Here is a 23,366-nt window from a genome sequence, read left to right as displayed (position 1 = left end):
TCTTGTTTAAGAACACATTTTAAAAGAATTAAAAAAAATAATAATTAAATACATTTAGACAAACAAAACAGTACTAGAGCAGGATTAGACACAACCAAGGACAGGAGAAAAGTGTGAACGATCTCTGCAAAACACTGCAGTCTCCACATCGCTTTACATACACCACTGCACAGGAATACCCACAGCTTGGAAAATTAAACAGAAATATCAACGTGAAGGGTCTTATTAATAGAGGAAGCCTCTCTAAAACTGGAGCCGTGATACATTGCACAGCGGTTAGAAACAGTGGAGGATGCAGTGGTCACAAGCCTTCCCGATAAGGACCTTCAGTGCAGCAGCGAGGAGTTACTTTCCTCCTCGCATCACCTGCATAATAAATCAAACTACACAGCAATTTAACAAGCTGCAGATGCAGTCTACCGCAGGAAAACAACTACTGCAATACATCTGTACTGTGCAATCTGTTATTATATAGGGCTGCTGCAGATCTCCGACTAGACAGATTCTACCTGCCTGGGACACGGATGTTACTGTGCGGCCCTGGCATTTACAGAGCGCTGTCACTTTAAGAGATAAGCCAGAGGGAGGAGGGTGTGGACACCTAAAACCAAGCACTCCACGGGAACTGAATAATTAAACAACTGGTGGCCAAGCGATCCTGTCCTTCGCCAGCACTGCGAATGCTCTTACTAGGTGAGCCAGGGGGGGCGCTCTTACCCATGCCACACCTGGGATTATTTATATAGCACACCAATCTTTTTATTTTATATAGGGCATACCTAAGACATATTTAAGAGTGGAGTTACCAACAAAGTAAGCGTTCTAATGGACTCGGAGTAAACCCTGCGATCCAACCCAGTGCCCTGCTGGGAGTCCAGGGCCAGCCTCCCTGCCCACTGCTCTTGTGATCAATTCCAGCGGGTTACACAGACCTTCCCCTAGGGTCTTCATTGAGGCTTGAATCGCAGTGACGTATCAGAGATCCGCATCAACAAAGGCAGTTTGGTGGCCCTATCTATTATTGACACACCACAGCTCTACAGCAGGGGTCTCGAACCCTGGTCCTGGAGAAATGATCATTTAAACAACTTGTTAGAAGGAAAAAATTAAATGTGTTCTACACATATCCTCACTACTGACAGGCAACAATGGTCTACATTCAAAGAAGCAATAGTCTAGATTCAAAGCTAATAGATGTTGCAGGAGAGCTCTGACTTACAGTACAACTCCAGCTCCGTCTCAAAGAATGAATGGCTATGAAATCAAATAAAGAAATGACAAATGTCTATTTTCAAGAAAGTATAAAGAAATACAACTCATTTACTTTGGTTAAAACGTCATGACTCTTATTTATTTACTGCACAATTATTTTGAAAGGCAAAACCTGGCAGTGCTGGGCAGTTAATAAACTTTAGCAGCATGACAAAGTGGCGAGACCCTCACTCTTACAGAGAGATAGCCTCCGAGGGACTTGAGCACATTTCCAGAACCTACTTCACAAACAACTTGAAACCCCGAGCGCATCATAAATAACAGCCCTGCGCTTTCCTTTCCAAGGTTTTAATTTGTAAACTTGGAAGAAGTCTTTCATTTGACATTAAAGCAATCAATACAAATAAAATTAACGCTTTTTTTAAATATCACCGTATTAAAAAAAAACACAACTCAGGTCCATTTCCTTTGCATTTGCAGAAAGGAAACTGTAACGATTCACTGGGGAGCGATGAATCGGGAGACTTTCTGTTCAAGCGGCTCTTGAATGAAGAAGTGTGTTTTATAGCTGCTACAGTGTGAATACACACTCTCCCTATCTCGTTTGATTTGTCTTTTAAGATACAGTCAGAAACAAAGTCTGTCCATGGACTAGCCATGATGACCAGTGACTAGCCATGTTTTCTGGCATGGTCACATTTGTAGTGATGTGTACTGGCCTATAAAAATAGTCAAAAGCTTACTGGCATCTGCTTCCGGGAGGAGTCAAGCAGCTACGAATCCTACACGCTCTGTCACTCCCTGTCAACACCACCTCCTGCTTCAGCAGAGTTCTCATACCATCGCTATCCCCATGGTTGAGCAAGACTGCCCCTCACACACACAACCACACAGTGGATCAATATACAGAAATTCAATGAAACCTTGCCACATAAACTGCTCCGAAACTGAAGCAGTGAACTGGTGACTATGCAATGCATTTTGTAACATATTGTATAGAGCGGACGGAGGGGCTTCAGAAGAGGAGAATTTTCACAGATCATGAAGGGGGGGTGGGCAGCACAAGAGAAAACGCTAACAGCAAGTGCTACACCAAAGGAAATTAATGACAAAGACGCCCTGTGTCCAATATCCATCCCATTATCTGCATGTTGCATCAGAGGCTGCTCCATGTCCTGCTTTCTCTTTATCCTCTCCATGATGAATTCTATAAGGCACAGCTCAGATAATAAAACACAGCTGCCTTCTCTCTCTGGATTATTGAGAAACTCGTGTGCCAGACAGTTAAGATGTGACCCGCGAGAAAAGAACAACAGCCCTGTTTTATTTAGCCTCGCTCCTGGATCGAAACTAAACCAATTGCATTAGTTCAGCATTCACCCATAATGCCCAAAGGCTAACAGAAAAAAAAAACGATCATTTGAAACCTGATTGAAAAAAACCAAACAAACAGACACCCACATTCACTAGCAGGGTCGGGGTCACTTCCAATTCCTTTTTAAAATCAATTCCCATTCCCAGTCCCTTTCATTCAGTTTCAACACACCGCTCATTAAAATTGCAATTAGCAGTGTTCTGTTAAAATGAGCTTCTCACAGCGGCAACCCACTTAAATTGACTTCAAATAAAAGCAGTTGAACAATCACAATTATCACAATGTCTCTAAAATATCAATTCGCATTCCTCCGAAGCAATTGTATGAGTTTGCAATGTACTATATTACAGTACCAGGCTATGAAACCTGCAATCTCCCACAGTGACCAGAGCGCCCCAAACAGATGGCAGCTTTCTCTACAGAGCACAGCTATCGCATTCATCTCTCGTTAGGTACCCATTATGGAGGGTATATTTTTTGTGTGTCGCCATGGCAACCCAGTCAGGTGATAAAGGATACGTTGACTCACAGTATATCATCCTCTCTGGAACAGTAAATCCATTGTTCTGTAGGAATTAGCAGAATACATCCTTTTGAGCTGCATTAAGCAGACAGCCGACCGGCTACATGAACCAACACAATGAATTACTGGTGGCGATTATATTTCAAAGTGACTGTGGGGCCTTCAGGTCAAAGGCAGTGTTAAATATTAATGCCCTGAATAGACAACTTTATTTTCAGGATTTATATTAGAAGCATAAAGGCAAAAAAATTAGAAACACCTATTGGATCTTTTAGACTGATTCAGTCTTGTGTAAAAGCCGAGGGAACACGAAGCCACTTTTTCAGGAACAGCGGCTCGAATCCTGGTTCCGGGAGACCTAGTTTGAGACAACTTTGCTGATCAAACCCCAAGTCTCCCTCGGTGTGCCGTGCAGTCTCCTGGAACCATTCCCCAATGATTCAGCATCAATACCACGGCTAAGTAACCCATCCCAAACCCTCACCACTCTCTGCATGATGAAGTGTTTCCTCTAGCCTGTGTCTGTCTGCACTTCACTTACCTGTGTTCTCCGAGTCATCTGGGCCGGGCTATTGGCTAGGGTTAACTTTATCAACACCTTTTAAATGTGTGCTGGAGGATCTCAAATTGTTGCCTTCATTAACCAATCAAAAGTCAGAACAGTGAAAAGCATATATCTAGTAAAGGAATGTCCCAACCAAGGCCCATCTCAATTACCAGCGTGAGACAGAACCAGACACCTCGACTATATCTCAGCTACTGCAGACATGCATCCCCCAGGAGGCATGGAAGACGAAGACTGAACTAGCAAGAAAGAAAGTCAAGTTTAAGACAAACGCTTTGGCGAGTGCCTGCACCAGTTTAATCACCTTTTCAGACAGATTTTTTAAGCTGTGTCACGAGGGCAGAGTACTAAAGTACTACGCTTAAATTTGCCAGTTTTATAAATAGAATTGGTTTAACTAAGTGCAACACGCATTGAAGACAGCAAGCAATCTATACGGTTTTATAGATCTATACGATAATGTGTACAAAGCTGTGCATTCTTTCCCTGGAGAGCTCCAAGGCAAGTGATCACGAGTGCTGCTGATGATCAGCGATACCGGGGAAAGAAAACTTTTGCGTTTCAATCTAAGGCAGGCTCCTACATCACTTTTAACATAAAAGAAAGCCAAGGGCAAATCTATATGTGCACTCAGTTTCACTCCAGCCCCTCTCCAAAAACCTCTTGTGCACCAGTCCTTGGTTAAAATGACATTACTGGAGTCTTAATCATTTAAAATGAAAACCAGGGGCTGTAATGTAGCGTGTAGTTCTGTACAGAGACTGTCAAAATGCAGACAGACAGACAGAGAGGCTCAGGTTGGTCGGTTGATGCTCTCTACTATAATGTTATTTAACAGGGACTCTGCTGTGCGTGCAACAGGGATGATACCTGCAATGCACACAGAGTCGCCAGCCATCTGTACCTGCTCTCATGCTTGAAGTATTGAAACTGAAGGTCACCAATGAAACTAAAATAAACATCCTTGTTGTGTTGTAAAGCCAGGTTCTAGAATCCATTGCCTTTCCATTTGATTGTTCTTTATCTTGAACTATACAAACACTGCGTGGTGTGATATGCACTACTAAAAGAAATGGAACTCCTCTAACTAGGCAATAAGACCACCTTTTGAAAAAAAACAACAACAGTGGTTTGCTGTAACAGTCCGTTTCAGTCATGAGGGGCAAGACAGTTGATTCTGCCTGACTTTGCTAGAGTTGCTAGAGTGTCAACAGCAGGGGGTCGGTAGAAAGGTGCTTCCCTATAGAAGACTGCACTTGACTGTTGTAGACATCGTGCAGATTAGCCAGGCCAACCCATTGACGGCGTTATGGCAGGTCGGGTGACGCTTATTTTCTGTCTTGAACAGTGTGAGATTCAATATTGAACACATATTTCATTTGCGACTACCTACCTACTGTACAGTACACATCAGCGGCTTCGTCAGTATCCCTCGTATACTCATATTTCCTTTGTCAGAGAAGTGTGGCTGGAGATGTCAGTGGAGGTTTAGTTGAGTAAGTAGCTCATAATTAACGGTATTGTTTTTTCTTCTTAAAACGGCTTGTTATTTGCAGGTTAAATGCTTGCGATTGCAATTATTTTGATCAGGAAACTAAATGAACCAAACAAACAAAAAAAAACGATGATGACACTAATTAAAACGTTGCCATGTCTGACACCGAAAGGCACTGTGCAGATCCGAGTCACGAGTATTGCAGCCGGCTGTACTCTATTTGTTGTGATCTTGTGACTAAATGCTAAATAACATTTTAAAAAGACGCTAGCTGTCTACACGCATGTAATAATTAGACTAAAGATTCAAGAATGTGTTTTGCATTGTACTGAAAGTAACTACGCTAATATAATGTGGAAGGGCGATTTAAATGACTGCGCCAAAGTGGTTCACACGTACACGCTAGCAACAACACAGCAGATATTATTAATATGTGTAGCCACTACTAGTACAGCTTCTCCGAGTCCTATCGCTCTGCAAACCCGGCCGGATCAGAACAGGCAATCTCTCGCACAACACGGGGCGCATACACGACTTTCAAAACTAGCGTTGGAAAACAGTTTCTCGGGAATATAAGCTAAACACTCCCAACTCATTGCGGTTTTAAAAGGATGCAAGTCCAGCTGCTGTAGAAACGTCTCTCTTAGTACAGGATCATAACAGCACTGCCTAGTGTCATACTTTTCATGAAATACAACCGGACAACGCAATGCATTATTATTGTATTAGGCTTCCCGGCTTATATAATTACGACATTTGGTGAAATGCAAGCCACAAAATACCGCTACCTAATACAATATTAAAAATGCATATGAAAAAAAAAAACCTGACTGGCTGACATCCATTGTGTGGAATTAAGAAGGAACGAAGGCCTCTAAAAAATACATCCATTATTTATTATTTTATAATAATTGGTTATGAAAATATACGGTGTGACAAAACGTACTAACCTGAACAGCTCTCGTGAAGAAAAGTCCAGCATCTGAAGCGAGTTTCTTTACATTGAAATCCATAGTGTCCGTGCATGAGATAATGTATACGCGCTATAGCTCTGCAAACCGTGCGCGATCAGAACAGGCAATCGGCTTCCCTCGCGCAATACCAGCAGCAACACTCACTTAACCCACCGTCATCAGCACGTCACCTAGATTTAAAGGGGAAGCGTCGCTTTAACGTGCAATTCATCTAGGAAAGGGGGGTGAGGAGATTATATAGGTCAAATTGACGACAGTTCACAAAGGGAGCTAATACCAATGTTTATAGCGTGGAAAGATAAAATAATAACGTGTATATCTGTGAGGTTCCTGCATTCTTGTGCATATTTCAAGGTGGAATTCGAATGCATATTAACAAAGGTCAAAAACTGATGCGAAATGAAAACTCCCCATCAGTTTAATTATAGAGGGAAGCAAATAGGCAGGATGGATTAATGGGGCACCAAGTATTAATACCAGCCCCCATCAGTTTAATTGTAGGAGAATGCGAATGTTGAAGAGAAATGCAAATACAGGTTGCAAATGGGCACTGTGCACAGAATCCAACAGAAATAATAATAATATAATATATAATAATAATCTTTATTTTATAAAGCGCCTAAATGCACGCATCTCAAAGCGCTGTACAAACAAAACAAACAAACACCAGAGAACCAGATATACATACAGCATATTAATAAGTATAAATAAGTATTCAGAGAACCTAGTTTGCCAAGAATCGGTTGTACAATATGACTGTATGAGAAATAAAGCTTCAGGGGCCAGCCAGCCCTCCTGCAATAATAGCTAAAAATAAATCTATGAGGCTGCGTGGGATTTGAAGAGTAGGACCCATAGGCAAGCAGACAGCCTGGCTGGAATAGGAGAATACTCTATTATCATTCCTGAGCAAACACTACTACAATAATTTAGTGCTGAGAGAGGGATAAGTTACCTGGGTTACAGGGAGTCTCAGTTAAAGAAGTGATAAGCTCACCTCGTTAGCATTAGCAGCAGCATTGCCGGTCCCCTTATTGCCGTGCTGAAGAGCTGTTTGTTCTCTGGTTGCTTTGGGTTTACTGTAATTGGGGGATAGGAAGCTTTTTCAAGCGGCACACAGAGGCAGCAGACAGTCAGTATTCCCTTTCCACTTGCACCAATCAGTTCCCATGGTAACGCTCAAGTTCCATGGTCTGGCCCAAGGGCTAAACCAGTTTTATTTGGGAACTTCAAGTCAACTTTCAAGAGAAGGTCAGTGTAATGCATTGGCCATCGTGCATATCTGATGTCCTGTAGCGAAGCCACAGCTGAACTGAAAAGAACAATATGCAGACAACAGCTGTTTTTGTGGTCAGATTTTATTTAACAAAACATAGGCCATTTAAAAGAAAGTGGGCCGGGACCAGAAAACAGCAGAACATATATAAAAAACTTAAATTGGGGACTTCCCTCCACTGCAAAAGCAGACTCCCCTTCTGAGTGGATGTGCAGCAGAGCTCTGCAGCATTAAAATAGCTAGTTAACCAGCATCCCAGCTTAATGAGCCTGCTCTATAATGTATGTGTATTGTATGGTAGCAAGCAGATACAATAAACTTCAACACCATCAGTGGCATTACTAGTGTTAAAAAGGAGTTGGGTTTAGATCCAGGCAGACAATGCAGCTGTAATGTCCTTCTTCATCAAGCTGTATAACTAGAAAAAAAAAACTACATGAACTGTTTCAGGTACTTTTATTTGCAATAACATTTGGCACTGCACATGCATTTGTTTGCACTTTTAAAAACTGCAAAACTGCAAAGGCACAGCCCACGTATTTTTTACATCCTTTAAATACCTGCGTGTACGAGCCCAAAGCTCTTTTCATCATCAGACTGGTTCATATGAAGGCGTGTCAGACTGACAAAGCACATCCCAGATTGAAAAATAAAAGCTGCAACACACTGGGATTCACAGATCATTCATGCCGTATCAGCGAGGCGCTTGTGCCATAACGTCGCATTCACTGCCCTCAAAGATAGGGGCGTTGGTAGGGTTTGCATTAACCTGGGTAAATAAAATAATTATACAGTTGAAAACGTGGTTCGCTGTCAAAAGAACTTTTTGTTTAGTTCAAAATGTGACCCAATAGACGGGGGACATTAGAGCTGAGCTTCCACCAGATTTCAATCACAGGATCAGACCGTGTTGGTTACTGCGTGGCTGACACATCAACAGGTACGTCTGGATGCTTGTGTACAGCTGGTTCAAAGATGAAATCACACAAACTCAGCGAAGATCACAAGATTTGGCAGGCAGCGGTACTGAACAAGTCTGGACTCTTTCAGCACGAAGCAACTTTACAGAAAAACTGTATTCGGATCATGAATTCCGCAGTTTCAGTGTATTCTACCAAATGGATTCGTTTATTAGATAGGTGGTGTGCTGTTCTGAGTGGAGTTAACTTTCCTATATTACTTGAGCAGTCCGCATTGTTTCCTAAACAGGTCTGTGCTGTGTTGAATGAGTTAAGGAATTAAAAGCAAAACAGTCAAAATAAGTACTTTTTTTAAATATATATAAAATAAGTATCATTTAATGTTACAAGCTTTCATGAAAAAAATATCTTAAAAAAAAAAAAAAAAAAATTGTGAAAACAGCCAGTGCTTTCAATCAAATCACTCTGGAACCCCAACTGGGAGCAGCACTGCAGGTCCACAGCATGGCAGCTGCACCTCCTCCAGCTCTACAGGCAGCGAGCTCATTCATTCATTCATTCACAATGTTATTTACACAGCAACCACTCTGCTGCTGGGCAGGCTTGCCATTCCTAATTACCTAGCTCTCACGAAGCAGCAAAAAAACAATGATGAGCTCTCACTTCAAATACAGACGTGTGTGTGTGTGTGTGTATGTGTGTGTGTGTATATATATATATTGCCAGTATAGATGAAACCTGGATTGGAAAGGGGATTGGTTTGGATACAGGATAAGGCTTCAGGTTTGGGGAATTGTTTCTGCCTTTGTTGTAGTTTTATCAAAGACAATAATAAAAAAAAAACACACTTAATTATAGTGTCTTGAAAAGGGTGAAGAGATATACTGTGTCACTATATATATAAATGAAAGTCATTCGGGGGTGCTATGCCATGTACAGGTTCCAAGGCTGTGCTGCAGTTCAGTTCTCCTCCATTCCTACACAGAGTGAGACTCCACCCAGTGGCACAGCCGCCTGGCGTACACGTCCGGACTGACGGTGGAGAAGGCCTGTCCTCTGTACCGGAGGCACTTCCACAGGTACTCCAGTTTCTTCCTGAAGCCGTAGACGGTAAAGATGTCGACGATCCCCACAAAGTAGCGTGCCTCGGGCCCGTCGATGACGTGCAGGGGGTTCTTGAAGCTGGGCAGCAGCCTGCGGTTCTGGGCCTGCAGTGTGGACTCGACGCTGGACTGGGCCCCCAGAGTCTGCAGGGGGATGGGTCTGCCCGGGTGCACCTCCCTCACCTGGCACTGCTCCGTGCCGCACACCATCTCCGACACCAGCACCGCCGACTCCTCCTCCACGATCCCCGGCACTGAGAAACTGAGGCTGCTGCTTCCATTCACCGACCTGCGGGGGAATCAGACCGAGACCAGCCATGGATCAGAAACCTAAAAAAGGCAGCTCCCTCCCTGGAGAGCAGGAGAGGCTAATCCTCTTCATCTCAAATCTGGGGTCAGATCTGGCAAGCAGCTAACCTGACATCCCTTAATATTGTAGGCGAGCGAAATTCTGCACAAACAAGCACTATGTATTCAAATCAGTCGTGGAACCCAAGTCTGTTACTTCAATTCATATTCCAAATCAAGGTACACCCTTAGACAAGTTTACCATAGTAAACACAATGTGCAATAAAGCATAGAGAATGCATTGCAAATCCCGTAGATGTATAGTAAACCATATTTAAAACATGGCAAACTGGGTCTTAAAGGACCCAATGATTCAGCATCAACAACATGGTTACATAATGTATTCCATACCCACTCTGTGTGCAAACAAATGCCTCCTACCCTCTGTCCCAAGTCCTTCTGCATTGAATTTCCAACTGGTTTTTCTGAAAATCAAAAAAAATGGGCAACCCCCAGGTGTCTCCTAACCTCTCCCTAACCCTCTGATGAGCTGGAAAAGCCACAGGACCAGAAGACGTACTGCTTTGTGCGAATGATGAGGCTGGCGAAGGACTGGCTCTTCATCCTCTCGTCCACGTGCAGCGGCTGGACGGCCACCAGGAGGCTGTAGTCCAGCACGTTGAGCCTCTGCAGGAACTGGCTGTCGATCTCCATCTGCCGGACGAGCCAGGCGCGCTGCTGGTCTGGGGGCAGAGAGGACAGCCAGGCTCGGGATTAGCCTGCAGTCTGCGTTTCCTCTTCTTCCACGGCGGAATGCAATCACTCAGCAGAGAAGCCCAGTTAACTAGTCCCAGTCATGGGGAAGCACGTGTATAACTGTTTAATAACCACATTTCCATACAAGAGATTGCAGCTATTTAAATGAATCAGGGTTGCAGAAGAGATAAAGAAGAGCTGATTGCATTTTGGTAACTTGTTCAAAGAGTGTCCTCTGACTGTACGTTGGCATCAAAAGTGCCAGTTTGGATTGCTTGTAGTAAAAATATGTGCTTTTTTTTGCACCATGTTAATTATGGTCCCTGAAGGTTTTGCTAGATGAATGACAAAAAAGCATAAAAATACCCATTTAAATCATCATGATGCCAGTATGTAAATGGAGTAATATATCATTAACATAGGGGCTGTGTGCCCGTGCCAATCTGAACTGGATGCAGTGTCGAACAGCATTCAAGACGTACCAATCGTCTGTCTTTCTGGAAGGGAAAACGTCTGCTGGCAGAACGTACTGTTTTTATAATGGGACCCTCTCTTACCCACACAGATGAGCAATGGGACCCTCTCTTACCCAAACAGATGAGCAATGGGACCCTCTCTTACCCACACAGATGTATTTTCCTTCGAAGTTCAGATCTTTGAGCACCACGATCTCCTGGCTGCTCTCTGGGGCCGGATCTGTCCAGCGGCTAACTTGACATCCCTTAATATCGTACCTGAGAGAAATTCAGCAGAAACAAGCACAGTGTGCAATGCATTCAGTCAGCGCTGGAACCCTGTTAGTTCAATTCATAGTCCAAGTCAACTCCACACATGTACTATTCTCATCTACATGTGGCTTAAATCACCTCCCCTTTAAGGTGTTAAAGGCTTTCCTTCCTTCTATATAAAACTTTGGAAATAACTTTTTTTTCTGTTAAAGGGAAAGTCACATCTGGATTCCCTGCATTTAAATGCATCTTCACGCGTTTCTGGTGCTGTATTGTACTGGCTGCTGAAAACAACACGGAAATAAATCCTGGCCATGCGTGGGTTACTGTGCTAGTCTGACCTTCAATGACAGACAGACATGTGGAAGCTCTCCTAGTGAGCTGGCTGCGTTCTACTCTGTGGCACAGAAAGCAAATCAGTAAGGTCAGCTTTCTCCTTTGTTCTTCTGACAGAGGCACCACGGGACATCTCTTTTCAGTACTTTTCCCCCCCAACAAAAACAAACAAACCATAATACATGTTTGAAACTGAACTCTAAGGTGTGATTCACTTTATTACAGGCGGATTTGGTTCCCAAGGTTGGGAGAGATAAAACAAACAAACATTAAAACAATCACACTCATAGTCACACTCCTGTGACTTTGAGATACCAAAACAGCTTCATATTTTTATGTTCTAAGATAATGACTATAAATTACACACTGTTTCTTTAAAAACAACATTTGCATGAATCTTTTAAAATCTCTGTAATAGTGCAATTAAAAGAGCAATGTTCCTATCTCTTGCTAATTATCTGCTATGCCTCAGAAGTGTTGCTGGGTAATGAACAGACTAATTGCTAAATGCTCACAATGTAATTGCAGCTACCAGACTCAAAGTAATGATTTCACAGCAATTGTTATTTCTCTAGTTTGCTATCCTCCGTAACGCACCAGTTAAACTAGATAACATGAAATGTTTGTAATAAAACGAGCTGGAAACAAGGAGCAGTTAAACTATTGTTCTGGGCGGGTTCTACACAGACTCGGATTTTACATGCTCTTAGATCAAATAAAAAATACATAGCCCAACTGGATCAGCCTTCATTCGGATCTTTCATACGACAAGAAAGACAAGCCACTGTGTTCTAGACTGGCCTCTTACCGTTCACTGATTCTTTCATCGGGGTAAAACACACTCTGCATCACTATGAAGTACTTCTGAAATATAATAAAGCCAAAACATACATGACATATACACATGCATAAGCAAGGACACTGTTGGATAACCTCTGGGGGTCACTGGGAGGTAATTTGCATGCCTAATGCTCAGATAATCTGTTGTCACAGCTCCCCAACACTCCCAGTCCGATCCCCCATGCAAACAACGGCCTAATCAGAGCCTGTCTACTCAGGAGACAGGCATACAGATTCACAAACAAAAGGAATAATCTGGAAAGAACGACCAGAGCAGCAGAGTAGGCAAGTGGATAAAAATGAATTCAACGTGACAACCGGGCCTACCTTTCCTTGATTTGGGATTTTGATCCTGTGCACCCCTAAATAAAAGGAATAACAGTTATTTATATATTAAATGATTTTTAAAAAAGCACTCCTAATATGATACCATATATTCAATTGCAATTTTCTAGATAATTAGATTACAGTGGTCAGACGGAAATCATCCTAATGCCGCCTCCATAAATTGAAATGTCAAGTTATACACTAAAAAGATAAAGAGGAATTCTAATGCTGATTTCTCAGGGGTGCAGCACGGACTTCTTACCGAGAAACTTGACGATGAGAGAGTGGGGGTACTTCTCCAGGTGCTCCATGTAAACCCTCAGGTTGGAGAGGAGAAATCTGACCTCCTTTTTGTTCTGCGTTTTCAGGAAAAACCTCTTGTCGTTCCTGGGTAAAAAAAAAACCCAAACCATTTAATAAATGAACAAATCTCTGTATTCATTAGATAGTGTATTTATTGAACCCGACACACAACTAAAGCAGGGATGGGTGACCCCTCCAGCACAGTTATGTTATGTTCATTCTTCAACTGAACCAATGAAACGTGTATCCGGTTAACCCTGGTGTAGAACAGCCCTCCGGACCTGCAGGGCTACCCAGTTCAGTCCCGCTCGTTTCTGTCTGACTCACGTCAGGAAGAAGTCTGCCTTGCTCTTGGAGTTGCTGATGAACTGCAGGTACAAGCCTTTGGACGAAAGGGAGAGCTGGTACTCCTTCTCCGTCATTCCCAACCTCTGTCGGAAATTAGAAAAGACCGAGCCGGCAAACGTCCGCATCTTAAACCCCTGTGAAAGGAGGCAGAGAATGAGACGCGAACCGAGCACCACAGCCCTTATATTATATATATATATAACAGTGTATTAAAATGAATACGTCAATCTCATTTGAACAGGCAGTAACAATGCACATTTGTTCAAAAGAAAGTGATCTGGTGCTGACAAAACCCGCAATTAGGACTGCTTGATAATCCTTTTGTACTGAACTCCCTGACAATCGCTAATCGATGCAGCCAGACTGATCAGATTCGATTCTCTCCACTTACATCGTGTCTCTGGTTCACTTCCATTTTGAAGTCTGCTTCAACGAGCTCATTCTGGCAGAGAAAAAGGGGGAAAAAAAAGAGTGAGTTATGTCCCGCACCCTGACATAAACATTATCACCGGCGCCCCTTTTTCTAGGTATTTTGCTTCTTTACTTTACATTATTTCCATATTTGGGATGGGCAGATAAATACAGATTGCCAATCGCTGTTGCTTCCTGGTAACTAATCACTTCCCCTTCCAGGGCGGTTTACTTCAGACCAACAGCACAGGAAGTGACAGGAGGTACAAGAAAGCAAAAGATTTCAGTCAAACGAAAAGGGGAACCAGTAATAATGAAGACAGACTATCGTTTCCCCTGTTTCGAAGGAAACGAGCCAGTGCAACATCCGGAGTCACAAGCCTTTCCTCATCGGAGGGTTACCAGGGCACGCAGACTGCGTGGGTGTGACAGACAGTTACTGAGCCTGTGTGCAGGATTAGCCGAGTCAGGCTCCTGATCACAAAGGAGCTGCAGCCTGTCCCTGCAGGATCACAAAGGAGCTGCAGCATGTCCCTGCAGGATCACAAAGGAGCTGCAGCCTGTCCCTGCAGGATCACAAAGGAGCTGCAGCCTGTCCCTGCAGGATCACAAAGGAGCTGCAGCCTGTCCCTGCAGGATCACAAAGGAGCTGCAGCCTGTCCCTGCAGGATCACAAAGGAGCTGCAGCCTGTCCCTGCAGGATCACAAAGGAGCTGCAGCCTGTCCCTGCAGGATCACAAAGGAGCTGCAGCCTGTCCCTGCAGGATCACATGACACGGGTGCGGCTCTCTGACGCTCTGCTTTTTCTTATTATTTATGTATCTGTCTCAATGCTATAGAGCAGCAATATGCTAGTTTAATACGGGTTTGACTATATCATTGTGTATTAAAAATATATATATATATTCAGTTCTATGCTTTTAAATCTCTGTTTATTTTTTAGTCCCGGTACCAGCTACCCCAGACAAGTTAAAATAAAGTTGTAGAAAAAAAACAAAAAATACTGCGATTCTAAAACCCCTTGCAGGATGAATTTACCAAAATACTCCAATATATAAGCCTATTAAGAAACGAATACAGTGAACAAACTCTGCTTAATAGAACATTTAAAGAGCTGATTCTTGGTGAACCTCATTTCATGGTATGCTTACTGTATATAATATTAATATCTAGAAATCCCCTAAAGAACGGAGCTCTTTAGACTGGCCGCTGTTCAATTCATTCAAACGCATCTCACTGTTTATCAAATCGGAACTTGTAACACGAAGCTGGTTTTGGATCCAGGCATGGGAATAAAGCCCCCATGATGACTAATGGAACAATAGCTAACAACGCTGATGCTTCAGAGATATCATATTGTCATGCATCTGCAATCTCAGAGCCACCTGCAGGCGACACTGCACCATTGCAAGGGAGAGGTTGTTATTTTCCTGCTGGCAATGAGGCTTAATTTCAGTAAACAACCACACCGTTGGACCTCGCACAATCTCTGGGGGTTACTGGGAGGTGATTTGCATGCCTGATGCTCAGGTGATCGGTCTTCATAGCTCCCCAACACTCCCAGTCAGATCCCCACCGTGCAAATAAAACAAAAGGATGAATCCGAATGATCTGGAAAGACATTCCACTAAGGGAGCAATTGTTTTGTTTTTTGTTCCTTACTAAATTGCAATTCAAGTCAAGTTTAATTAAGGGCTAATGGGTGTAGAAGATCAGCTTTGTTTTATGGTTTTATCTAAGAATTTGCAGGGTCATTTGACATGTTGCCTGTCTAAAACCAAGGAACACAATTGCCAATCTGGGGTGTGTGTGTGTGTGTGTGTGTGTCTGTCTGTGTGTCTATCTGTCTGTGTGTGTGTCTGTGCCTGTCTGTCTGTCTGTCTGTCTGTGTGTGTGTCTGTGCCTGTCTGTCTGTCTCTCTGTCTGTCTGTCTGTCTGTGTGTGTCTGTGTGTGTGTGTCTGTTTATCTGTCTGTCTGTGTGTGTGTGTGTCTGTCTGTCTGTGTGTGTGTCTGTGTCTGCGTGTGTGTGTGTCTGTGTATCTGTCTGCGTGTGTGTCTGCGTGTGTGTGTGTCTGTCTGTCTGTGTGTGTGTCTGTGTCTGCGTGTGTGTGTCTGTGTATCTGTCTGTCTGTCTGTGTGTCTGCGTGTGTGTGTCTGTGTCTCTGTCTGTGGGGGGGGGGGGGGTTCTGCTGTATATTACAACATTATGCAACTTCTTCATTTCACGCAACTGTTGGGTCACTTTATCAGCATCACTTCTTTTTTTTCAGAGGTGGGGAATCTCCTGTGAATTCCAGGATGACTTCACCCATCTCCAAACCACAGACAGATGGTAATATTGAACCAGCTTTCACTGATAGTGCAGAAGTACGAACAGACTTTGTAAAATACCTACGGGACACGGACCTTGAAATGCATTACGTGACAATTAACGGTGTGTTGATGAGGGGTTCTGCTTGTCTGCCTTGCGTAGACATATGCTATGTCTTTATACAAGTAAGCATCACGTGTATCGTGATGCACATCGTATCGCAACCTGCATATCGTGACATCAGTGTATCATACCGTGACATCAGTGTATCATTACACCCCTAGTTGCACACATATTTATACAGATATAAAACAGACAGCTAGAACTGAAGAGCAGCGTTGGTGTATTTGCAATAAGAAGCGCTCACAATTGAGCACGCATCGTGGAAAGGTAGCGGGTGCCGCGCGTTCCCTACCGGAGGCGGGTTGTCGATGGAGTTCTGCACGGCGGCTGCCAGCCCCTCCTTCAGCATGCAGGTGAACTCGTAGAACTCGTGCTGCTTCCCGATCTCGAACAGGCCGAGCAGCTTCCACTGCTGCCTCGCATTCCACATCAGCTTCCTCCTCAACGTCCTGGAGCGGCGGCTGGACCAGGGCTCCTGCGCGTCCATCTACGACAAACACAATACTAGCGTGTTTTATATAGCGCCCTTCACGCCATTGCATCCCAAAAGGTACGCCGCTCGCTATGCAATGTTATCAACGACGTACATCTTAATAAAATCATTACTGTTTCAAGCTTCTGCGCCTTTGTGTTTGCCACCACGTCATACCTGCAGGCGCAGAATAACTGCCTTCTTCAACACACCCATCCCCGCGAGATCGTCCTTGCTCTGCTCTCTGATCACCATAAGCTTAAAAAAGGTGCAAATGGACCAGGCGATGAAACGTGAATGAACCACTCGCTCATGGGAGCTTACACCACACGGCTCCTTACTTTATGGACAGGAGAGGTAGTGCTTGTTAACTATAAAACTAACCCACCAATAAACGACGCCTGAATTAGGAGTGTCTAATCCATGAGGTTATTATAGCGAGTTACACCTTTCTCAGTAAGTCTTTATAATATAAATAATACAGGACCCATCCGCTTGCGCTTAGCAGGGTAACTGGTACTGTACACATACCTCGCTTTGACTCATTTTGACGACTACTCATGTAAGTGGTCCGAGTGGTGCTATGCTTTTAAGCCTCGATAAAACACCGCATAATCTTTCAATAGGTGTGGCTTTGCTGGCTGCTGCGTTCATCCTGCTCCGTCCCGGCTCTCCCCGATCCGAGCCGCACTGCTCCCCAGCAGCCGCCAGATCCACTGGAACTCATCCTGAACAAGTTCCAATACGGACTGTACCAAAGGGTCGACGATCGCATAGGGGTGCTGATGTGCACAAACAGGTGGGGGGGGGGGAGGGACAGATCCACAACCTCAGCAAGCTAGAATATTAACGCAAAACACAATGAAGCGTCTAAAGCAAAGACCACTGCTATTAATGCATCTTTTATAACATATTGTATAGCGTGCTGGAGAAGACGCTTTTAATTCAAAATAGCATTGCATTGAGCCCGTCCCATTGTGCAGGCTGCAGCTCTGTAGCTCTGTAGTGAATTCGGGTTTGGCCAGTGTAGCACTATTGACAGCAATGCGGATAAATGCAAGTGGGTGTGTTGCTATCACATTCGGGGTGCTTATAAAAGTCCGTGTGGCACTTGCTGCTGTTGCTGTGGGAGAACACACATTTACACGTGAGCTGGTTCCAGCCTCTATAGCCTGTGTGGTGTTTGTACAGGTGAAAACACTGCTTTGCTAACCAACGTCACTTAAAAACCACGCGTGATTATAACGACCGCTCTAGGGACTATATACAAGTTGTCTTTGCAGGCAGGTAGTCTTTACATCTCCAGGTGATTTAACACAGGAACTAGGAGTATGAACTAGGATGCATCGCGTGGTCATTACAGACAGGCGCTCGTTAATACAGTTTGGACTTCATTGCACTGTTTACTAGGTGTACCTGTACTTAGCATTGTAATATAACAACCATTATATGAGGAACATAGCTTGCTTTCAAAGTAGTTATATAACATGTTGTCTAATCATTGCCTTATGTCAATTTTCAAGTAGTGCCTTATTATTATTATTATTATTATTATTATTACGACCCATTGTAGCTACATTAAAGACTTTACCGATGTGTAACAGTAACGTTGAACTTACCGCTGATTTTCTGAAGGACAGTTTGGTATCTCCTTCAGAGTAGAATCTCCTTCTTCTTCTTGCCCGGGTTAAACACGTTCGCTCCCCGGCTGTTTCACTGCTCGTCTGGTCATCCTCGATTACACTCGTATTTAAAGTGGAAACCATTCAGCTGCTTTAAAGTTCGTTGAAGTTCGTTGAAGTTCGTTGATTATGTACTCAAAGCAAACAAATCAACAATATTTGCGTTCAATGTGGGTCAACAACAATTGAACACCGATTTAATAAACAATGTATAAATGTATTAAAAATTAAAGTTTGCCCCGGATAGAACACCCGAAGAATAAGCTTGCTTCACAATCGTTAAATATTGTTTTTAAAAAAAAAAAAAAAACTGCTTTATTGACACGAGTCACACAACCGGTTCTTATAAAAGCAATGCTCGTTGAACCACAAAGCTGTCAGGTGATGCGCATCAGAGTTTCTTATAAAATATGTAAGACCAAAGCCTGTTGCCTGGTTTAAAAAAAAAATTCCAAGTTCCTCATTTGTCTGACTCAGCGACCTCGTGTGGTGGTTCTCGGGAAGGAAGGGCGAATGGAAGAAATGTGTAAAAGTCCACCAACTGCTGGTAACTGGTGGTGCGTGACCACAGAAGAGTTTACATATTACCAGCCTCTTGCTTGGCATTACGATCCCAGGCGAGGTTTATAGCAAATAGGTTAAATTAGGGGAACAGGCAACAAACATGGCTTTAGAACTTTAGAGTATTTTTTAACAGACCAGCTCTTCAACCAGAACCGTCTCCTGTACCAACAAAACCAGCAAACAACCAGGGGACCCCAGCGCTGGAACCAGCTCTGACCAGGAGACCCCAGCGCTGGAACCAGCTCTGACCAGGAGACTCCAGCGCTAAACCAGCTCTGACCAGGAGACCCCAGCGCTGAACCAGCTCTGACCAGGAGACCCCAGCGCTGAACCAGCTCTGACCAGGAGACCCCAGCGCTGAACCAGCTCTGACCAGGAGACCCCAGCGCTGAACCAGCTCTGACCAGGAGACCCCAGCGCTGAACCAGCTCTGACCAGGAGACCCCAGCGCTGAACCAGCTCTGACCAGGAGACCCCAGCGCTAAACCAGCTCTGACCAGTCGCTTTGGATAAAAGCGTCTGCTAAATAATTAAATGCGTTTGTTCTTCAGGAGAATACATGTCTAAACTAGTATCCTGGTGATATTACTGTGCTAAATCATACAGAAAATGTTGGTAATAAAGGCTTTATATTGAAAATAAAACATTAGACAAACAAGACTAACCAGCTTCATTTTATTTTTACTTGGTCAATTATCGAATATTTTACAACAAAAATATATATATATATATATTTTTTGCAATAAACGCTTTCTATGCTAATAATGAAATCTGCTTCTTACAAGCCTTGCACGATGGGAAGTAATAACAGCACCCTTTCTGGAGAGGACAGAGAGTGAGTTTCACAGACCCGGATTATCACTAATCCAGGGCTATCTACTGTTACTTCAGGTAAGGCCGTCCTCCTGGATTTTTACAGGAGTAACACCAAAGAAAATGTGGTTAAAAATACAGTGAAAACCTCTTAACGTGAGCATGTTTATTTTGATCACTTAAAACAAAGTGGTAGCAAAGAGATTTTTCATTACACCATTAGGGTAGTTTTAACTAGCCAGCGATTCTATTAAGCGGATTTCACTGCATTAGTTATTTTAGCACACGATGCTACATAGCTTACACACAGTAAGTAGCTCAGTTTACACAGTGATAGATTTTTCTGAAATGATCTAAGGTACACTTGATTTACAAATAAAATAAGGAGCCTTTGACTGAAAATCAATCTGCAGTTGTACTTGTCAGGGTTTCAAGGGGAATTGAACAGCCACTGTCCCTCCATTCTCTCTGTGTTAATGAACCGCAGACACAGCACTGCCGCCCTGCAGACTCCAGGAATGTTTCTGTGGCTCTGAATGGGGCTTCTTTCTCTCTTCACTGTGTCTTCTTTGGTTTTCTGTTCTTCCACATTACCACCGCGATAAACGTCCCTGTAAAAACCAGACACGTTATTCATCAATAGACACAACTGCAGTCAGGGATGGAACTCAGCCTTGTATTGCACTGCATTCAAACCAGTCCTTTGAGCTATTACTTACAATCATATCAGGGATGGAAATAAAGACTCCAATCGCATAGCAGTTTGCCCCCATCCCAGGTTTTAAAATGAGCCTGATTTAGCCTCACTGTATATTTTAGCTCAGGTGTTTCTTATTAAACTCATAGCAAAACCAGGAATGGATCAAACTGCTATGCAGTTTGCCATCCTTGCATATTATTAACCTGCATTAAATGCACACACATATACTGAAATACCCCTTTAAATGTGGCACGATCCCAGTAATACCCACAAGCACACCTTTCACAGATGTGATTTCATTACCATCACAAATAGACTGGATTCAAGGCACCCTGAAGAATGCAGCCCCCTGAACCAGCCAATAGAAATAAAGAAGATTTCCCAATAGGAAACAGAGCACACTCACCAACAAATAAAACGAGAAGGAGAGCAGCAATGCCGGGCAGTATGACGGAGTACTCTCGGGGAAGGAAGTAGCCGTGGATCACGTGATCGCTGTCTACAAAGGGCTGTAAAGGAAACGCAGTCAGACAGCTGTAACGTGAGCTGCCGTTTCAGCATCTTCACTCGTACACTGAAAGGGAACACACATTTTGGACCCCTAGCATCTGTTGCAGCAGGACGCCAATTGCAAATATGAACAGTCCCTGTGGTATTCCAGAAGCAGACGGACCTGCAATGGACCTGTCTGCGAAACTCTGCTATGTTGTTTTATGAAACGACTTTCAATCTCATGCTAACCTTTCATCACGTTGTTATAAATGCTGCTGACAGTATAAGGCGATGTGTTAAGATCGCCGCACAGACCTGGCGGAGCACCTGCATGCAGTGTACAGCGATACAATATAAAATACATACCAGAACGATAACCCACAGTGTGTAGTATATGAAGAGCAGCAGGCTGAAGCCCACCAGCCCCATCCCCACTGCCTGGTCCACACCTGACGCCTACAAGTGCAAGGAAATGCGTAGCAGTTAAAACCACAAAACCACAAAACGACAAAAAAACACCTATTCTTGGATAACTGATAACACGATGCTACTATAGAGACCTGGGCTGCGGTCAACACTTCATAATCCCAGAGCGGCAGTGCCAGGTATTTGCATTGTACCGGTCGCTAATGCAAACTGTATTTATTTATTGATGTATTTATTAATTGTCTTTGTTTTATAAATATGTAACATCAATAAAGCGTTTTCTTTTATTTGACAGAAACGATAATAATTAAAAGATAAACCCCATCAACTCTCTTAATCCCTACTCACCATGATTTTGTACGTGTGCAATTTCCTTCGCTTTTACTTCCGGTATACTCTGATTGGACAACCAACCTTCCAATTAGCACAGCTGAAATACAAAAGTCTTCTGGGAGTTGTAGTTCTTAAGCACGTCAAAGACTACTGTGCGTTTAACACGAGTATAGCGTTGCCTTCTGTGTATCCCACTTTGAAGATGTAAATCTATACAATGACATTTCAGATAGAGCTAGAATGTTAATAATTAAGCACACTCCTGGAAGGGATCGAAGTGACGGTGAGGCAACATCACTCAGATCAAATGAATAATGACACTGTTATTGCAAAAAGGGGTTTTGTTCGTGGTTTTTGGTACATCATACCACTTTAAATAACGGGGTAGATTTACATGGTGCAATGCCCGGATCTCACTGGCTGAATTCAGTAATCCAGACTGTAGATGGGACAGCGATGACGTGTATTGACAGGATGCATCTGCAAAGCATGTTTAGGACAATAGGTGGCGCTACTGTTGCACTCACGTCATCATAGCCCATGATGCTGCTCGCAGATTAAGAATCGGACCAGTCAGCTAGTTTTTATTATATAAATATATAAACAACCCCTTACTAAATGAGAAGTCTTTAACGCCTCATGCACATTACTAGAATGCGTCGGGGGTGTATCTGCCAGCGACATATCACTGCTATTGCTTATGTCACACTGTCGGAACCATTCTAGAACCATTCTAGAACCGGTCAGGTTCTAAATCTGCACGTAATCTGCATACAAATGCGTGGCCCTTTCCTAACAGTGTTTCTCATGAGATTTCCAGTAGCGTGGAGCGGTTTGGTCCTTCCTCGCCAGTACATAGTCAGGAGGCTATAATTGCTTTTTCTCATCCACACCTTCATGCTACATTACAATGCACTTGACCAAACTGCATTACAGAACAGAGACACCCGGCCGCATCTCTCTGCTTCTCTGCACGGCTAAAATCGGAATGGGAGTCTCCAGAAGCAACGAGCTCGGTATTGTATTATTTATGTGTTTAATTTCTGTGACGTGTCACATGAAGACGGGCTGTATTCAAGTGAATCCCTGTAAGTATATCGTGAATGACGGCTCGGGTGTGATTGACCTGGCGGCGCTGGGCGACTCGGATGGTTTTCTGGTGCGGTATGGAAGGGTTCCCTCCGCGGACGTGTCTGCGGGGTCCGAGATTCTGGTGTGGCGGAGATCGCTGCTACAGAGTGCCTGGACGTGGCGGTGTGTCTGATAGTCAGGTAAGAGACGGACAGTCAACAAATACCGTGGCTCGTAACGAGTATAAAATACATATTGCACAATTAGCCCACGCGGTGGCGCCAAACGCTGTCAAACGCATTTTTTTTTTCTGGAGTGGGGAAAGCAAATGGTTAAGGAACGGTCCTCTGTTCAGTCGTTTTAAACTGTTCTAGTTTCACTGGCTTTGAAATCCGTGTCACCTTGTGTTTCAGACATCACGCTGGCACAGGACAGGCCAGCCGCTACCTAGACTTCGGAAGACACGAGGGAGGCGAGTTTAATTACAGCAACCAAACGCGAACCCTCTCTGTGACCTACCCCGGTGAGCAGCATCTCAATCTCTGTAGTTTAAAGACTGCACCACAAGCAGATGTGAAAGAAAAAAAAGAATAATGCC

The 23,366-nt window shown here is 43.6% G+C and overlaps 3 protein-coding genes across 14 annotated transcripts in view; all 3 read right to left on the bottom strand.

Moving 5' to 3' along the window:
* Positions 1-6,314, bottom strand: part of LOC117422053 (endophilin-B2-like) — a 28,973-nt gene extending 22,659 nt beyond the window's left edge. For 3 of the 11 annotated variants that reach the window (XM_058986856.1, XM_058986859.1, XM_058986861.1), the window contains exon 1: positions 6,121-6,314. In XM_058986856.1, coding sequence (XP_058842839.1) covers positions 6,121-6,183 — 63 coding nt within the window. In that variant the 5' untranslated portion in view covers positions 6,184-6,314. The remainder of the gene's footprint in view (positions 1-6,120) is intronic. The other 8 variants (XM_058986858.1, XM_058986863.1, XM_058986857.1 and 5 more) reach the window with 4 other exon arrangements.
* A 1,545-nt stretch (positions 6,315-7,859) lies between these two features.
* LOC117422026 (phosphatidylinositol 4-phosphate 5-kinase-like protein 1) lies at positions 7,860-18,418 on the bottom strand. 2 transcript variants are annotated; one of them, XM_058986855.1, is made up of 10 exons: positions 18,307-18,418; positions 16,508-16,702; positions 13,761-13,811; positions 13,349-13,503; positions 12,981-13,105; positions 12,719-12,753; positions 12,360-12,415; positions 11,109-11,221; positions 10,312-10,474; positions 7,860-9,732 (listed from the first exon to the last, which is right to left on the bottom strand). In XM_058986855.1, the coding sequence occupies exons 2-10, from the start codon at positions 16,700-16,702 to the stop codon at positions 9,318-9,320; spliced, it is 1,308 nt and encodes a 435-aa protein (XP_058842838.1). In that variant the 5' UTR covers positions 18,307-18,418; the 3' UTR covers positions 7,860-9,317. The 2 variants fall into 2 exon arrangements, with proteins under 2 accessions (XP_058842838.1, XP_058842836.1); XM_058986853.1 differs by lacking the exon at positions 18,307-18,418 and adding an exon at positions 17,219-17,417.
* Positions 18,419-19,572: 1,154 nt separating this feature from the next.
* LOC117422700 (dolichol phosphate-mannose biosynthesis regulatory protein-like) lies at positions 19,573-21,865 on the bottom strand. Its single transcript, XM_034037966.3, has 4 exons — positions 21,713-21,865; positions 21,305-21,394; positions 20,853-20,955; positions 19,573-20,357 (listed from the first exon to the last, which is right to left on the bottom strand). Exons 1-4 carry the CDS (start codon positions 21,713-21,715, stop codon positions 20,302-20,304), a joined length of 252 nt encoding a protein of 83 aa, XP_033893857.1. The 5' UTR covers positions 21,716-21,865; the 3' UTR covers positions 19,573-20,301.
* Between the last annotated feature and the right edge of the window lie 1,501 nt (positions 21,866-23,366).

The sequence above is a fragment of the Acipenser ruthenus genome, chromosome 15, assembly GCF_902713425.1.
Source record: "Acipenser ruthenus chromosome 15, fAciRut3.2 maternal haplotype, whole genome shotgun sequence".
NCBI lineage: Eukaryota > Metazoa > Chordata > Actinopteri > Acipenseriformes > Acipenseridae > Acipenser > Acipenser ruthenus.
The sequence above is the reverse complement of the archived record's forward strand: the minus strand, read 5'-3'. Positions and strand labels throughout refer to the sequence as shown.

Bases quoted from the DNA above. Each gene is read 5' to 3' on its own strand.
- LOC117422026 (XM_058986853.1), bottom strand. The intron at 12,416-12,718 runs GTAGGCCCGGTT...ATTATATTTCAG, and splicing joins AAATCCCAAATCAAGGAAAG to AAGTACTTCATAGTGATGCA. The intron at 9,733-10,311 runs GTACGTCTTCTG...ATTCCCCCGCAG, and splicing joins CTCATCATTCGCACAAAGCA to GTCGGTGAATGGAAGCAGCA.
- LOC117422700 (XM_034037966.3), bottom strand. The intron at 20,956-21,304 runs GTATGTATTTTA...TTTCCTTTACAG, and splicing joins CACTGTGGGTTATCGTTCTG to CCCTTTGTAGACAGCGATCA. The intron at 20,358-20,852 runs GTGAGTGTGCTC...TGGTTTTTACAG, and splicing joins CCTTCTCGTTTTATTTGTTG to GGACGTTTATCGCGGTGGTA.